This window comes from Callithrix jacchus, chromosome 12, assembly GCF_049354715.1.
Source record: "Callithrix jacchus isolate 240 chromosome 12, calJac240_pri, whole genome shotgun sequence".
Lineage (NCBI taxonomy): Eukaryota > Metazoa > Chordata > Mammalia > Primates > Cebidae > Callithrix > Callithrix jacchus.
The window spans coordinates 18,133,281-18,151,542 of record NC_133513.1 but is presented as its reverse complement, the minus strand read 5'-3'; the positions used below and the strand labels follow the sequence as shown (position 1 = coordinate 18,151,542).

The window sequence follows — 18,262 nt, the reverse complement described above, 5'->3', positions numbered from 1 at the left end:
AAAACTACTGCATTCATAACTTGCCATCATGTGCCCAAGTCTTAGCTACAGCCATGGAGAACCTCCCCCTTCTAGGAGTTAACGAGGATGGCTTGTGTATCTAGTAACAGAAATGACACCTCCTGCTGCCCTCTGAAGCATTTAGGATAATCGTTGTCCTGAATTCAGAGGTGGCAGAGCTAAGGTCCAGAAGGCAGACAAAACTTGATTACAGAACAAGTTAACTGTCTTTCATTCATTCCTTCATCACACATTTCTTCGAGCACTACTTACATGCTGTCTGGGATAGGCACTGCTCAGTGCCTAAGCTGGGCTCATTTCCATGAAAGATATGGTCCTGAGATCTTTTATTTTTATTTTTATTATTTTTTAGAGACAAGGTTTCACTCTGTCTAGCAGGCTAGAGTATAGTAGTGTGGTCATAGCTTACTGCAGCTTCAGAACTCCTGAGCTCAAGCATTCCTCCTGCCTCAGCCTCCCCAGTAGCTGAAATAATAGGATGATTTTTTAAGTTTTTGTAGACACGGGGATCTTGCTATATTGTCCAGTCTGGTCTTGAACACCTGGCCTCAAGCGGTCCTCCTGCCTCAGCCTCCCAAAGTGCTGGGACTATAATCAAGAGCCACCACACCCAGACAGATCTTTTTTTAACAGGAGGACAGCAGCAGCCCCAAGGAAAGGAATCCACCCCCCTCGGGGGCAATTGGGGCACTGGGGCAGCCTTCATGGGACCTGTGGGTAAGGGCTCAGTAACAGCAGTGCCTGCTCCCCCTAACATTGCCTGTTCTCTCCAGGACGAGAAGTTCCTCAGAAGACACAGCTGGGGAGCTCCCTGCTGTTCGGGACCTAAAGAAACTGGAGTTTGCGTAAGCAAAGGGGTGGATTGTCTCGTGGGTCTGCACAAAGTTTTCCCTGCACCATTAGCTGGGCTTGTAGCACCTGCATGGAGATGGATCTCCAGGGTCATTCTTGCCCTCTTTCCCACCACTTTGGAAATAGCTTCCAGCAGCTGGATAGTGGCCAGTCTGGGCAAATGCTGAAGGTTCTAGGATTTGAAGCTAATGGACCCATTTGCTGGTTAACATGGTCATTCCATCACTCATTCAACAGATGTATTGAGCACTTGAATGACTGAGGCTGCTGTCCTCAATGAGCTGACAGTCTAATCAACCTCCCTCTGGAAGAGGTCAGGGGGACTTCCTGGAGGAGGTGATACCTCCATTGAAGCTTCAGTGAGGATAAAGAATGAGCCGAGTGGGGAGAAGGGGAGTAAGAAAGGCCTTTCAGGAATTATAATTTGGTCAGGGATCAGAAAAGGTCCCAATGTGTCCCCAACCTTACATAGGAAGATGCCACTATGACTATGTGGTTGTTTTCACTCCTGTGACCAGGAACTACACAACGGCCATTGTGCCTGAGCTTATTTACTTCCATAATGAAGGGATGACCTCCCCAGCAAGACTCTTTCCTCCAGTTTGAAGGATTCCCAGGAGCTTTTGATGTGCAGCTAGGATGAACAAGCATCCCTACTTGTCTAGGACTATCCTGGTTTGAAAACTGAAAGTCCTGTGTCCCAAGAAACCCCTCAGCCCCAGGCAAACGGGGATAGTTGGTCACCTTATGTGCAGCCAGGGCTGGGGGCCGACATCCTAGGCAGTGCTGCTGGGGTGACAGGAATGGAGACCCAGGCAGGGCTCTAGGGAATCCAGTTATGTCTGAGTGGGGGCAGCCTACCACACATGGGCCCCAAGAGAGCACAATAATTATTAGAAATTATTATATTTAGATCTGTCGGAACATAGCCTTTCTTTCTTCCTTCTTTCTTTCTTTCTTTCTTTCCTTCCTTCCTTCCTTCCTTTCTTTCCTTCTTTCTTTTTCCTTTCTTTTTTCACTCCTTCCTTCCTTCTCTCTTTTTCTTCTCTTTCTTTCTCTTTCCTTCCTTCCTTTTCTTTTTCCTTTTCTCCCCTTCCCTCCCCTCCCCTCCCCTCCTTTCCCTCCCCTCCCCTTCCCCCTCCCCTTCCCTTCCCTCCCCTCTCCTCCCCTCCCTCCCATCCCCTCTCCTCCCCTCCTCTCCCTTCCCTTCTCTTCCATTTCCTTCCCTTTCTTTCCTTTTTTTTTTCTTTTTTGAAGCAGAGTCTTACTCTGTCACTCAGGCTGGAGTGCAATGGTGCAATCATACCCTACCACAGCCTCAACCTCCCTGGGCTCAAGCAATTCTCCCACCTCAGCCTCCCTAGTAGCTGGAACTACAGGCACGCATCAACACACCTGGCTAATTTTTGTATTGTTTATGGAAATGGGGCCATATTGCCCAAACTGGTCTCAAACTTCTGGGTTCAAGTGATCCTCCGCCCCCCCCCAGCCTCCCAAAGTGCTGGGATTGCAGCTGTGAGCCCCCGCACCTGGACAGAACAGGCTTTTAAATTTGCAACTCACCTCCATCTCTATTATCTCAGGTGATCCTCCTGTGGATGGATTGTCATCATCTCCCCATTGTACAGATGGCAACACTGAGAAAAGAGACTTTAAATTGTTTATCCAAAGTCATAAAAGTCAGGTCAGCCTGGCCCTAAGCTCCTTCCATGGAAAAAGCTAAACGAATGTTTGTTCCTTGATAGAGGTCTAGATCATCTAATGGTTAGGAAGGAATTTTTAAATGCCTGTGGTATATTCAGTGCATTTTTTTTTTTTTTTGGAGATGGGGTCTTGCTCTGTTACCCAGGCTGGAGTGCAGTGGTGCAATCTTGGCTCACTGCAATCCTTGCCTCCCGATTCAAGCGATTCTCCTGCCTCAACCTCCCAAGCAGCTGGGATTACAGGTGCGCATCACCACATCTGGCTAATTGTTGTGTTTTTAGTAGAGGTGGGGCTGCACCATGTTGTCCAGGCTGGTCTTGAACTCCTGGCCTCAGGTGATCCACCTGCCCCAGCCTCTCAAAGTGCTTGGATTACAGGCATGAGCCACTGCACCCGGCCTATTCAGTACATTTCATATATAAGAGCTACAGTGAGAGACAGACAGTCATCATCTTCCCCATTTTACAGTTGAGGAGACTGAGGCCTGGTGAGGTTAAGTGACTTGCCCATGGTCCCGCAGCTGGTCACCCACAAGCTATCAGCTCCCCGTAATTACCGCTTCCCGTCTGCCCCAGAATAAAAAGCCAGTGTCTCTTATTTTGAACAGAGACAAGGTGCTAAATTTGTGCAGAGGTAAAGATGATGCTGAAAGGGGAAATGTCTGAAAACGATCACCGAGGGCCCTTTCTGGCCTTAAATTATTTTCAGCAGAAAAAGCCCCTAGTTCGAGATCGGAACTGTGCTCTGGGGACAAATGTCATGGGTGGAACAGCCTAGAGCCGGGTGGCCAGCCATCCGGAGATCAGAAGCCCCCGAGGAGGTTCTGAGGAAGGAAGGAAGGAAGGAAGGAAAAGACTATTTCTGGCATTTTCTCTGGCTCCTACTGTGCAAGGCACCCTGTAGACCTCATCTGTCTGTCACATCAGGCTGCTCAGCCGCTCAAAACACTACAGGGACACCACTTGTACACAGAGTCCTTTTCCGATTCTGTCTCCACTCACGTGTTCACCGTCATCCCCTACACTCTCTCCTGTGCTCTCCCCATTCCAGCCACAGGGACTCCTTGCTGGTTTTCAACCTCCTAGGGATGCTCCTGGCTCCAGGCCTTTGCACTGGCTATGCCCTCTGCCTGAACACTTCTCCCCAGATATTTGCCCAGCCCATGCCTTCAGCTCCTCTGGTCTTTACTCAGTGAGGCCTTTTCTGACCCTCATGGTTAAAAATAAAACTCCAGCCAGGCATTGTGGCTCACGCCTGTAATCCCAGCACTTTGGGAGGCTGAGGTGGGTGGATCATGAGATCAGGAGTTCGAAACCAGCCTGGCCAACATGGTGAAACCCCATCTATACAAAAATACAAAAAAAAAAAAAAAAAAATTAGCTGGGTGTGGTAGCAGGCACCTGTAGTCCCAGCTACTTGGGAGGCTGAGGCAGGAGAATTGCTTGAACCTGGGAGAGGGAGGTTGCAGTGAGCCGAGATTGCGCCACTGCAGTCCATCCCGGGTGACAGAGTGAGACTCTGTCTTAAAAAAAAAAACTCCATCCACCTTGCCGCTGTAAATTTCCAAATGATTCAGCATCTCAAACATCAGCTCACTTTCATATTTCTTTGATTATCTGTCTGTCTTCCCCACTGGAGTGTCAGCACCCAGAAGGCAGGAATTTTTGTCTCTTTGACCCATAACCTTCCCCCCGGGCCTGGCACAGAGTAGGCAAGCGGTCAATATGTAACAATGAATTCCTTAATCCAAGAACCTCATAAGAGTGGGGGTAACTATTTGAGGAGACGGAGACTCAGAGGTGAAGGGATCTACCAAGGCTCTTAGCAGGGAACCATGTGGCAGACCGTGCAGTCACCTCTGATCCTGTGGCCTTTTGCTGAGGCCACTGGTTCTCAGACTTGAGGATTTCAGAGGCCGAGCACATTTCAGAATGAATTTGAGTAACCATGCTCAGTCACTGTTTTTTGTTTATCAGCGATGTTCATTCAAACACACAAATAACAGCAAAATGCCCACTGCTGGCCCCGTAATATTTCAGCACCAAAAGATTTATCATTTTAATATTGAAAAAGTTCAAAGGACATAACTGCAGAATAAAGGACAATTTTTTACGTAGAATGTATTTAACCATATTTTTTAACCAAACAAAACAGCCCTTCATTGTCCTTGTTTTTCTCATCCCCTTGAAGTCTGATCTGAATGTCGATCCAGGCTGTGTGATCTTGCGTGAGCTATTTGTCCCCGGGCCCCAGCTTTCCTATATGTAAAACGGAGATAAGACAAGCCCATAGCTCAGTCTTGAGGAGTAAATGAGATAGATCTAGGCTGAGGGAAGGACCCAGCATGTCTCTCGTTTATAACAAATGCTCAGAAAGGACTCCTTCCCCGGGCTGGGGAGGGATAAGCTATCTCCTCTCCACTTAGAGACAAAAGCTGGGGAGCCCCAAGCTGGGAGCCCAACTGACCTCTTTTTTTGAGACAGAGTCTCACTCTTCTTACCCAGGCTGCAGTGCAGTGGTGGGATTGTGGCTCACTGCATCCTCCACCTCCCGGATTCAAGCCATCCTTCTGTCTCAGCCTCCTAAGAAGCTGGGACCACAGGACATGCCACCACACCCAGCTAATTACTGTATTTTTTGTAGAGACAGTCTCGCTATGTTGCCCAAGCTGGTCTCGATCTCCAGGGCTTAAGCGATTCTCTGACCTTGGCCTCCCAAAGTGCTGGGATTACAGGCACAAGCCACTGTTCCCAGCCTCAGCAGGCCTCTGATGGGGGGCTGTGAAATCTGCCCCCAGCAGAAGAGATTGGGGTCCTCTGTGGAAGGATCGCAGGGAATTAAGAGGCTGGGGTGGAAAGGAGGAGGAGGGGCCTCAGGCAGGGCCTGACTTCTGTGCCTTGTCTCTGCCCCACCCATGGGCTGAATGAGGGGCTGTAACTGTTTGAGGGTCTTACCTCTGCTCTTTGCCTCCTAGGCTGGGCCCTGTCTCAGGCCCCCGGGCTTTCCCCAAACTGGTGCGGATCCTCGTGGCCTTTTCCTCCCTGCAGCATCTGGAGTGAGTATAGTCTCTGGGACCCCTTCCCCTCAACACCTAGGTGCAGTTCTGCCATCATACCTCACTGCAGCCTCGAATTTCTGGGCTCACGTGGTCCTCCTTCCTCAGCCTCCTGAGTATCTGGGACCCCAGCTGTGTGCTACAGTGCCCCGCAACCTCTTCGGCTTGACAACCCCAAACCCTGCCCCTAAGGCATGTGCAGAGAAAAAAGCCCTCTCTTTGTCCCGTTTTTTCTCTGTTCTGCCTACTGCATCTTCAATGTGGCTGTCACACAAGTGGTGAGATGACTCCACTGCAGAGAAGAAACAGCACATGGGAATCCCCGATAATAAAACAACTATAGATCCTTTTGCAACCTTTGAAACTCTTTCCATCGCAGCCTCATTTGCTGCTCTCAGCAATTCAGCTGGGGAGGGGTTGAGAAGCCTGATCCTACTTGATAATGGAGGTTAAGGACGTTGTGCAGCTTCAGGGGATTCCCGAGAAGCTAAACAGGGATTTGTGGCCATCACAAATTAGACCTTGCCCGCTGGCTGGCTGGTTGGAACCTCCAGGTGATGAAGTCCTGGTCTGAGAAGCTCAGGAGTGTGCTGGCTGCTGATGGCGTATCTAGAGCTGGGGAGGTGGGAAGGGCAGGTGCCAGGGCTGAGGAGGCCCACTGGGATGAGAAGGGTCCAGTGGCGCCCTGGACGCTAGCTGATGGGCCCCATCTGATTCCACCTGCAGCCTGGATGCACTGAGCGAGAACAAGATCGGGGACGAGGGTGTCTCGCAGCTCTCAGCCACCTTCCCCCAGCTGAAGTCCCTGGAAACCCTCAAGTGAGTGGACTGTGTCTGCCCTTCCTGCTGAATCTGACCCCCAAAGTCCAGCTGATTTTTAAAAAAATGATTAAAAATATTTTATTGAGACAAGGGCTTACTCTGTCACGCAAGGTGGAGTGTGGTGCTATGATCAGAGCTGTACAGGCTTGAACTCCTGGCCTCAGGGAATCCTCTGGTCTCAGCTTTCCAAAGTGCTGGGATTATAGGTGTGACCTACCATGCCCAGCCCTAGAGGACATTTCAATTCTTCTATTCGTTCATTCATTCATTCATTCACCCATTGAATCAGCTAATATTTAGTGACAGAAAATTATACTAGGGGTGAAATAGGAGAGATAGATTAGGATTTATCAATAAAGCATTATTATCAAAACAGTCAAACTTTTTTTTTTGAGATGGAGTCTCACTCTGTCACCAGGCTGGAGTGCAATGGTGCAATCTTGGCTCACTGCAACTTCCACCTCCCAGGTTCACGTGATTCTCTTGCCTCAGCATCCTGAATAGCTGGGACTACAGGCACGTGTCACCACACCCAGCTAATTTTTGTACTTTTAGTAGAGATGAGGTTTCACCATGTTGGCCAGGATGGTCTCAATCTCTTGACCTCACAATCTGCCCGTCTCAGCCTCCCAAAGTGCTGGGATTACAAGCATGAGCCACTGTGCCCATCTAGTAAGACTTTTTAAAAACTGTTGTGGGCTCTGGGAAGTTGGAAATGGATAAGATACAGAAGGATCAATGTGATTTTTTTCTTTTCCTGAGACAAGTTCTCACTCTGTCACCCAGGGTGGAGTGCAGTGGTGTAATCATGGCTCCCTGCAGCATCAACCTCCTAGGCTCCAGCAATCCTTCCACCTCAGCCTTCTGAGTAGCTGGGGCACTTGCAAGGCACCAGGTCCAGCTAATTTATATACTTTTTTGTATTCAATAAAAAAAATGGGTTTTACCATGTTGCCCAGGCTAGTCTTGAACTTCTGAGCTCAAGCCATCCTCCCACCTCTGCCTCCCAAAATACTGGGATTATAGGCATGAGTCAGCATGCCTGGTTCAATGTGACTTTTTTTTTTTTTTTGAGACGGAGTCTTGCTCTGTAGCCCAGGCTGGAGTGCAGTGGAGTGATCTCAGTTCATTACAACCTTCACCTCCTGGTTTCAAGCAATTCTCCCACCTCAGCCTCCCAAGTAGCTGGGACTACAGGCATGTGCCACCGCACCTGACTAAGTTGTGTATTTTTAGTAAAGATGGGGTTTCACCAGGTTGGCCAGGCTGGTCTTGAACTCCTGACCTCAAGCGATCTGCCTGCTTCAGCCTCCCAAAGTGCTGAGATTACAGGCATGAGCATGAACCAGCTGAACGTGATTTTTTGCGGAACTTAGAGGATATCAAAATCTTCCCACATTCCCCCTCACAGCCAAAGTCCTGCGATGGCAACGAATTTACGGGAATTGACTTAGGAGTTTTCCTTGATTGTCGGACTCTGGGACTTCTCCAGTAATTTCTAGTGTCCCAGGTAACACTGTAAGCTAGATTTCTCCTCTTTAGTCCTTCCCTCCCTCCCTTTCTTACCTGCCACCTTAAGTATTGAGCACCTACTATGTGCCTGGCAGTGCTCTAGGCACGAAGATGCAGTAATGAGCAAAACAGATACAGCCCCGCTCCATGTGACGCCCACAACCCAGCAGAAATGATGACATAGCCATTAAACAAATAACACCAGCCCTTATTTCATTACAGTGCTGAAAAGTGGCGCAGAGGGAAAAGAGGGGATGTTGTAAAATCACAGGACAGGCCGGGCACGGTGGCTCACCCCTGTAATCCCAGCACTTTGGGAGGTTGAGGCGGGTGGATCACGAGGTCAAGAGATCAAGACCATCCTGGCCAACGTGGTGAAACCCCATCTCTACCCAAAATACAAAAATTAGCTGGGCATGGTGGCGCGTGCCTGTTATCCCAGCTACTTGGGAGGCGGAGGCAGGAGAATTGCTTGAACCCAGGAGGCAGAGATTGCAGTGAGCAGAGATCGTACCACTGCACACCAGCCTGGCACCTGGCGACAGAACATGACTCTGGCTCAAAAAAAAAAAAAAAAAAAATCACAGGACAGGTGGAGGCAGGAGGATGGGCTCTCCCTCCCATCCACGTCCTCACCTCTGCCCTCCAACTTGGCCACAGGACCTAACAGTATTGTCTTATTTACTGAGAGGTAGTTTAAGTCTATCGACAGTGCCATTCATAGCTTATGACCCAGAACTCTCCTGGAGGTCGAAGGGAGGCATGCAAGTCTGGTCCTGAGCCCTCCCCCTCACTGTGTCCTGCAGCTTATCCCAGAACAGCATCACTGACGTGGGTGCCTGCAAACTTGCGGAGGCCCTGCCTTCACTCGCGGCATCCCTGCTCAGGCTAAGGTGAGTGGGGCCCTGGCTACTGGTCAGGTGCTGAGCTGGGGGGCTGCGGAGGGCAGGGAACCGAGACCCTAGAAGCAATCACCACAGCTCTCAACAAAAGGACTGGCAGGATTTGGGGAAAGAAGCTCTGGGCAAGTCACTTATTCATTCCTAGCCTCTATTTTCACATCTGTAAAATGGGAACCATTCCAATGGTCCATGTAAGTACTTGACACAATGCCACGTTCTGTTGTGCAATAAATATTGGTCCTTTTCCCCCAGGGATGCCAGGAGTAGGCTTTTTCTGGAATCTAGGGGCGGTAGCTTCTGGAAGGCTGACAACGCAGGGGCAGTCTTGGCTGGCCTTGTTACTCATATGTTGGTCAGTGCTTTCACTGCCACCTTCTGGTAGGCCTTGGCATAGCACCTCTTGCTTTTGAGTGACCCAGCCATGCCCTTGTGTGGTCCTGGAGACAACAGAGAGGACTGAGCTTGGACCTGAGCACCAGCCATTCAACTCAGCATTACCAGCTCTTCTCACTTGCCAGGCTGGGAGAAATTTCCCTTCTTTTCCCCAGAGCTCTTCACTTACTGAGGACAGCCAGAGTCAGATTCCCAGGAAACATGGCATTTGGTCCATTACTATTTATTTATTTTTTATTTTTTTAATTAATTAACTTGTTTTTTGAGATGGAGTCTTGCTCTGTTACCGAGGCTGGAATAAACTGGTGTGATCTCAACTCACTGCAACCTCTGCCCACCAGGTTCAAGCGATTCTCCAGCCTCACTGGGATTATAGGCGCCCACCTGGCTAATTGTTGTATTTTTACTAGAGACGGGGTTTCGCCATGTTGGCCAGGCTGGTCTGGAATTCCTTACCTCAGGTGATCCACCTGCCTTGGCCTCCCAAAGTGCTAGGATTACAGGCGTGAGTCACTGTGCCCAGCCACCTTATTTATTTGTTTGTTTGTTTAGAGATGGGGGTCTTGCCCAGGTTGGAGTGCAGTGGTGCAGTGATGGCTTACTACAGCACTGCCTGGACTCAAGCAAACCTCCCACCTCAGCCTCCTAAGTAGCTGGGTCCTCTACCCTCCTGAGCCTTGTTAGTTTCCTTCCCAGCACGAATCACTGTTTTACAATATTTTATTTATGTAGGTGCTTACTTCTTGCTGTGCAAAGAAACTCAAATGCAAAAATAGAATCTGTCTGGTTCATAGTTGTACTAGGAATTAGAGATACAACTGTGAACCAGAGAGATGCGGTTCTTGCTTTGGGGTTTCTTGGCATAGTAAGAATTAAATACGTATATAAATAAAAGATTGTAAAACAGCGATTTATGCTGAGAAGGAAATTAACAAGGCCCAGCAGGGTACAGGACCTCTGGGGAGGTGATTCTTTTGCGGGAAGCTCTAAGGGAAAAGGACCCTATGAAGAAAGAACAGCAGGTGCAAAGGCCCTATGTGGGAAAAGGGGCTGGGTTTTGAGGGTCAGAAGGGCCACTGTGGCTGTGTGGAGTGAATGAGGGACGGAGGGTGGGCGATGGTGGAGGTAGGGGAGGTCAGGGGCCTCCAGATCACACAGGGAGGCCCTTGTGGGTCACAAGAGGCATTTGCAGTTTTTTTCAGTGTGAATGGAAAAGTAGGTGGGCCTGTGAAGCTGTGCAGGTGATACCTGATCTAATTTACACTTTTTCCTTTTTTTTTTTTTTTCTTCTTTTTTTGAGACCAAGTCTCACTCTATTGCCCAGGCTGGGATGCAGTGGTGCAATCTCTGCTCACTGCAACCTCCACCTCCTGGCTTCTAGTGATTCTCATGCCTCAGCCTCCTGAGTAGCTGGGATTACAGGCACCTGCCACCACACCAGCCTATTTTTGTGTATTCAGTAGAGGCAGGATTTCACCATGTGGCCCAGACTGGTCTTGAAATCCTGGGTCTAAGCGATCCACTCACCTTAGCTTCCCAAAGTGCTGGGATTACGGGTGTGAGCCACCATGCCCAGCCTGATTTACACTATAAGAGACATCATAATTTCATGGAATATAAGATGCCATCCATTGTAAGACCCCAATATGAGACCAAAATGCTGCTCTTTAAACTGTGACGCGCTCTTGGTTATAAGACACATTCTGATCTCGACGAATATTCACATGGTGATATATATGTCTTGGCATCAATGAAATATGGTCAGATTACTCTTCCCATGGGATGGAGGAAGGGTGTTCAGGGTTCGGAGATCACAAAACCCCCATCTAGTTTCTGCACTGGTACTGGCAGACCTGTGGTACAAGTGGATTTAGCCTGAATCCACTTAGCAGCAGTGTACACCTGCAGCTTTTTTTTTTTTTCTGAGAGAGTTTTGCTCTTGTTGCCCAGGCTGGAGTGCAATGGCATGATCTCGGCTACTGCAACCTCTACCTCCCAAGTTCAAGCAATTCTCCTGCCTCAGCCTCCCGAGTAGCTGGGATTACAGGCATGCACCACCATGCCTGGCTAATTTTGTATTTTTAGTAGAAATGGGTTTCGCCATGTTGGTCAGGTTGGTTTCAAATTCCTGACCTTAGGTGATCCGCCTGCCTCAGCCTCCCAAAGTGCTGGGATTACAGGTGTGAGCCACTAGACCTGCTGCTTTTATGTGCAGCCCTGAGAGGCAGCTCTGAGACTGAGTCATGGCAAATTCATGGCCCTGAAATCATACCCGCAGCAGCACCTGTCCTGTTAAAAGGCTGCTCGGTGTTGAGTAAACAGCAGAAATTGGCATCGGTGACATCCATCATGCTATTTTCACTGCTGCTAATGCTGGCTGCGAGTATGCCACAGAAACTCAAGCTGGCCCAGTGACTGGCTTTTTCTCTTCCCACCCCCAGTGCTGGTCACACCCTGTATGTTAACTCACGTAACCCTCACCAAGGTTCCTGTGAAGTAGTCAGAACCAGAGCTAACATTTAGTTCATTCTAGGAACCAAGATGTATTCTAAGTGTTATAACAGCATTGATTCATTTACTCCTCCCCACAATGACTCCGTCATGCCCATTTCACAGATAGGCAAACTGAGTCTCAGAAGAATTGAGTCACTTGCCTAAGGACACATAGGCGGTAAGAGGCATAGTTGGGATTTGAACTTGGGAAGTTGTTCTCCTGGGAGTTTCCCCACAGTCAGGCAGGACATGACTTCCTTTTAGTCCCGCTGTTTTCCTGGGCTCACTGTGTGACCACAGAGAAATGGCGTCAACTCTCCGGGCCTTGGTTTGCCTATCTTTAAAATGGGACAGTAATCCCAGTTGGCAATGATTCCCACAAGGCTGACCCTCAGTCTGCAGGGGACACTGAGACCCTAGAAGCAATCGCCACAGCCCTGAACAAGGAAATTAGCAGAATCTGGGGAAAGAAGCTCTGGGCAAGTCACGTATTCATTTCTAGTCTCTATTTTCATATCTGGAAAATGGGAAACTTCCGAATGGTCTGAGTAAGTACTTGGCATAAGGCCAGGCTCTGGTGGGCAATCAGTATTGGTTCCCTTCCCCGAAGGATGGCAGGACCTGGCCTTTTCTGGAATCTCGGGGCGGTGGCTTCTGGAAGGCTGACCACACACGGGCCTCCAATCCCTTCCCCTGGCCTCTGTTTCTGACAGCTTGTACAATAACTGCATCTGCGACGTGGGTGCCGAGAGCCTGGCTCGTGTGCTTCCTGACATGGTGTCCCTCCGGGTGATGGAGTGAGTGTGGGAGCCTGGGCGGTGGGTGGCTCAGCCCGGCGTGGGAGACACTGAGGTTCTCTCCCTGGTGTCATGGGAGGGCTGGATGTGGGGGTGGCCTTGGTCTGGAGCTGGGGGGTCCCAAGGGCCAGGCCTCAAGGTGAGTTTCTCTCGCCAGCGTTCAGTACAACAAGTTCACGGCCGCCGGGGCCCAGCAGCTCGCCGCCAGCCTTCGGAAGTGCCCTCACGTGGAGACTCTGGCGTAAGTCCATGCAACCTGGGCGGGTGGCTTATCAACTTGGTCCCCAGTTATGTGGCCCAGTGTGACCCCAGAGCTCAAATCACGCTCTTGCCCTCACCAGTCTGCAACCCTGGGTGAGCAGACACTTCACCCTCTGGCCTCAGTGTCTTCATCTGTAAAGTGGGGATGGTGACAATATCCACCCCAAGAGATTTTGTGAGGCTTAAGCTAATCAAGCCCCACAAAGCTCTTATAACATCAGTACCTGGCCCACAGAAATGCTCAAAAAATACTGTATTAGGCTGAACCATGTGAGATTGCGGACATCCACCCATTTTTGACCTGTAAAATTGGCAATTTCTTATGGTTCAAGTTTGTCTTTTATTAAGTCATCATGATACCCAACACTGGTTACTTTATACTCTTTCAAAGCAATTTTATCTCCACAATCGCTCACATCTTCTAAGATGCACAGGAGAATAAAGCACAGAGCAGTTAACTGACCTTTCTGAGGTCACACAGCAAGTCAGCTGCAGAACCAGAAAGGAATCTCAGGCCTCCTAGGCCTCTACTTTTCCCCATGACCCACGCCTTTGTCCTGTATCCTGCCAGAGGAAAAGTCCCCAAGATTCTAAGCTGGGTGGAAGGAGGGATTTGGGGGCAGCTGTCACAGGGGGCAGCTGTCACTGGGGCCCCAGGCCGCCCTCTCTCCCCTAACCTGGCTCTGTGTCCCATCCCCGCTTGCAGGATGTGGACGCCCACCATCCCATTCAGTGTCCAGGAACACCTACAGCAGCAGGACTCACGAATCAGCCTGAGATGATCCCAGCTGTGCTCTGGACGGGGTAACCAGGCGGGCTTGGGAGGGGAGAACCGCAGGGGGTCAGGGGCAGTGTCCTTGTGAAGGTGGCATTCATAAAACATGGGCGGGACACAGGTGGGGCTGAGCCACCACCCTCGGATGCTCACATCATCAGGGACATCTCCCCATCTCCACCCTGGGCTCGGTGGAGCTGTCCTTCAGGCTTTGCGTGCTTGGTCCCTGTGGTCAGGCTTAGAGATCAGGGGACAGGGAAGTTGGCCATCCACATCCTGCAGCCTCAGCACATGGAAGAGCTTCTTCTGGGGACTCCAAGCCTTCCCAGCTGCTGTTTTGGCTTGGTGGCTGCCCTGATGCTCCGGGTTTGTCTTCATAGGAACTTGTTTGACAAGTTTCCCGGCCCTTGCATCGCTGTCCCCCACCTCTGTGCTCCCCGCACAGTGCGGTGCTGCATGTCCCCTCCATTCCCATTGCCCCTCCCATCCCCCATCTTGATAGCACCCTTCCCAGGTGTCAAGCTGCCCCTCCTAAAGTGTCCTGGCTGAGCCCTCTCTCCTGGCTCCTCCCCTACAGCATGTTCTCTGAGGACACCAACTACACTGGACCTTGAACTGGGTACTTGTGGACACAGCTCTTCTCCAGGCTGTATCCCATGAGCCTCAGCATCCTGGCATCCGGACCCTGCTGGTTCAGGTTTGGCACCTGCCAGTTGCAGAATGAACCACGTCTTGCTCTGCTGACAGACACAGGCCCAGCTCCAGGCTCCTTTAGCACCCAGTTGGGTGAATGCCTGGTGGCAGCTGCGGTCCACCCAGGAGCCCTGAGGCCCTCCCAGCAGGACACTGTGGACAGCCACGGCCAAGCCAGAGGGAGTGACAGAGGCAGCCCCATTCTGCCTGCGCAGGCATCTGCCACCCTGGGAAGAAAGTACTTCTTTTTTTTGTTTGAGACTGTCCCGGGCCAGAGTGCAGTGGAGCGATCTGGGCTCACTGCAACCCCCGCCTCCTGGGTTCAAGCAATTCTCCTGCCTCAGCCTTCAGAGTAGCTGAGATTACAGGCACCCACCACCATGACCGGATAATTTTCAGTATTTTTAGTAGAGACAGGGTTTCGTCATGTTGGCCAGGCTGGTCTCGAACTCTTGACCTCAGGTGATCTGCCCACTGCAGCCTCACAAAGTGGTGGGATTACAGGCATGAGCCACCACATCCGGCCGTAGAGAAGCAGCCCTGCTCTCTGATCCAAACACCGTGACAGGGCACACTGGGTGCTCAGAAGATACTGATGGGCAACCCCAGCCTGCTAATTCCCCAGATTGCAACAGGCTGGGCTTCTGTGGCAGCTTCTGTGGCTCTACGGAACTCGATGCACTGACTTTTTTGACCACGGCCAAAGCTAGGCCTGGCCAGATGCACTGGCCCTTAGCAGGGAAACAGCTAATGGGACACTAATAAGGGCGGTGAGAGAACAGACTGGAAGCACAGCTTCATTTCCTGTGTCTTTTTTCACTACATTATAAATGTCTCTTTAATGTCACAGGCAGGTCTAGGGTTTGAGTTCCTACCTTGTTACCATTTTGGGGTACCCACCGCTCTGGTTATCTGATACATAACAAGCCACTCCAAAATATAGTGGCTTAAAACAACACACGTTTATTCTGCTCACACATCTGTCATTTGAGCAGGGCTCAGTGGGGACAGCTCCTTCTGTCCTACTCTGTGTCAGCTGGGGCAGCTTGAGGGCTGGGCTGGGGTCACCTGAAGACTCGTTCCCATGTACATCTGGCAGGCAATGCTGGCTGTTGGCTGGGGGCCTCAGTTCCACTAAGAACAGTTGGCTGGGACCCCTCCATGTGGGCTAGTTGGGCTTCCTCATAGCATGGTAGGTAGGTTGGAGGATGTCCCAAAAAGAGAAAGAAAAAGAAGAGGGGATAGAGAGGGACCACTTTTCATAACCTAGCCTTAGAAGTCACACAGGATTACTTGACATAGAGATTCTTTTTTTTTTTTTTTTTCTTTTCAGAGACAGGATCTCACTCTATCACTCAGTCTGGAATGCAGTAGTATGATCACAGCTCACTGCAGCCTCAACTTCTTGGACTCATGTGATCCTCACAACTCTGTATCAGCCTCCCGAGTAGCTGGGACTACAGGTGTGAGCCACTAAGCCCAGCTAATTTTTATTTTTATTTTTGTAGAGCCAGGGTCTTGCTATGTTGCCCAGGCAGGTCTTAAATTCCTGGCCTCAAGTGATTCTCCTGCCTCAGCCTCCCAAAGTGCTGGAATTACAGGTGTGAGCCACCGCAGCCAGCCCACTTCTGCCATTTTTTGGCCAGTGTGACAAGGGCTGCTACTCTCCTACCCATGCTCCTTTCACACACATACACACACACACACACATACACACACACACATACACATGAGACCGCCTTGGCTCAAGTCCTCTTTTCTGAAAGGATTTTCTTTGTGGTTTCCTAAAATTCAGTGGAAAGTTCATTGTTTGGGGATCAGAAAGGTCGAAGCACCAAGAGCTGTATCAAGGGGAATTGTTTGCCTCTGCCCCTGACACACAGCTCTGTCTTGGGAGTGCGCTGGTTTTTGGAGATGGAGTCCCGCCTTGGGCTGCAGTGAGCTGGAAAGGGACTTCACAGCTCCACTTTCTACCCAGCGAGCTGCCAACATGACTGTTGCTTTTCGTTCTGGCATCACCTGCTCAGAGGCTAATTCAAGACAGCTTGGCTTACTCCTCGTGGCAGTGGGAGCTGCCTGTTCAGCTCCAGCTCACCAGCCCCAGCTCACCAGCCCCAGTGCCCACAGGATCAGCCTGGTTCCCAAGCTCTGCTGCTCTCCCCAGTCAGCGAGAGTCGGGTGTCCAGAGGGTCTGAGGGATCCAGACCCGGCTGCGTGGTTGACGATCTTTGTAGAGAGGTAAGAACCTCCTGCCTGGACCCGGCTGCAGAGGGTATCAGGTGCTGTCGCCCAGGTTCAGGTTGTAAATAGCTCAGGTGTCACCCCGCAGGGGATCCCTGCACTTGCAGACTCTGCAGAGGCCATGGGCTTCCTGTGTGTGCAGCCACAGGAGTGAGCACTGAGGTGCACTCTGATCGTCAACTGTGCCATGTCCCAGGTTTTTGGTCTGACCCACTCCCTTTGGTCTGTGTGGAGATGATCAAATGAGGTCAGAGTCTGCAGTTATTCATAGTAATTATTCGTGTGTGATAGCTACTGTTTACTATTTTATTTTATTATGATGGAGTTTCACTCTTGTTGCCCAGGCCGGAGTACAGTGGCATGATCTCGGCTCACTGCAACCTCTGTCTCCTGGGTTCAGGTGATTCTCACATCTCAGCCTCCCGAGTAGCTGAGATTACAGGTGGGAACCACCGCACCTGGCTTATTTTTGTATTATTAGTAGAGATGGAGTTTTGCCATGTTGGCCAGGCTGGTCTCAAACTCCTGACCTCAGGTGATCCACCCATCTTGGCCTCCCAAAGTGTTGGGATTACAGGTGTGAGCCTCTGCGCCCAGCTGCTACTGTTTATTTAATGAGCTGATAGCACTTACCACAGTACAAGGGAAATTGGAAACAGTAAGCATTAGCGATTGTGATGACTGCATGGCACGCACCGTCCTAAACTCCTGCTCAAGAGGGATGACAATCTAGGGGCAAGCAGCAGAGACTCTAGAACGAGGTTGCCTGGGCTCAATGCTTAGCTTACCACTCAATTTTGCAAGCTGGTTCTCTGTGCCTCAGTCTCCTCATTTGTAAAATGGGCATAATCACAGTACCTTCTTTATGGGATTATGTGAAGGTGTGGCGAGCTAAAACGTTGAGAACTAGAGCTCAGTAACATGTTGGCTGTCATTATTACACACATCTGTGTTTCGTTCTTGCCTCTGCCTGGAATGTTCCTCCCAGCTCTCTGTATGGCTGACTTCTCATCCTCCAGGACTTATCCTACTCTCTGACCCATCGCTAATTTGTCTTTTTCACTTATTTAGGTATTGTCTGCTCTTGTGCTGGGACATGAGCTCCAGGAGGGTGAGAAACAGCTTGCTTTGTACATTGCTGTGCCCTCTGCACCCAGCAAGGCATCTGTGTATAATAGGTGCTCAGTATACACAGAATGAACAAATAATCCTCACCTAACTTTGCTTTATTAATTCTACAAATATGTACTGAGTACAGCTGTGAATAAGATGTTCCTGCCCTGGGGAGTCTTATATTTTAGCAAACTAAAAAATCTCTTTGGACAGGGCTGCCAGGGGAGGTTGGCCAGTCTGGACACTGCACAAAGGCACCTGGATGAGGGGGAACATGGGGGCTGCAAAACAGTCTGGGTTCTGCTTGCCGAGCTGGGAGTCCTGGTGTGGAGCCTTTTAACCCAGAGGGGCACCTTTTTGTAGTTAACACAAAGTTGTCATAAGATGTGGATAAATTACTGTCCCCATGTCACAGATGTAAGTGATACTTGTCACATTCCTATACAGGAATAGACTTCTGACTTCTTAGGAGGACCTCTCTGCAGGCACAGGCACGGTGTGCCGGAAGTGCCCCTGAGCCCCGTATTTCAGGTGGTGAAGCACTGCTCAGAGGAATCAGGGCGTGATGGTGACATCCATGTCAGTGGCTTTTAAGTCTGCATACCTTCCAAAGGCTCACTTTTCCTCT

At 50.2% G+C, this 18,262-nt stretch overlaps 1 protein-coding gene across 20 annotated transcripts in view; it reads left to right on the top strand.

Moving 5' to 3' along the window:
* The window catches only part of CIITA (class II major histocompatibility complex transactivator), a 60,930-nt gene extending 45,801 nt beyond the window's left edge, over nt 1-15,129 (top strand). For all 20 annotated transcript variants that reach the window (XM_078344769.1, XM_078344767.1, XM_078344766.1 and 17 more), the window contains 8 exons: nt 795-866; nt 5,552-5,632; nt 6,359-6,451; nt 8,773-8,859; nt 12,468-12,551; nt 12,709-12,792; nt 13,519-13,616; nt 14,165-15,129. In XM_078344769.1, coding sequence (XP_078200895.1) covers nt 795-866; nt 5,552-5,632; nt 6,359-6,451; nt 8,773-8,859; nt 12,468-12,551; nt 12,709-12,792; nt 13,519-13,594 — 577 coding nt within the window. In that variant the 3' untranslated portion in view covers nt 13,595-13,616; nt 14,165-15,129. The remainder of the gene's footprint in view (nt 1-794; nt 867-5,551; nt 5,633-6,358; nt 6,452-8,772; nt 8,860-12,467; nt 12,552-12,708; nt 12,793-13,518; nt 13,617-14,164) is intronic.
* The last annotated feature ends 3,133 nt before the right edge of the window (nt 15,130-18,262 follow it).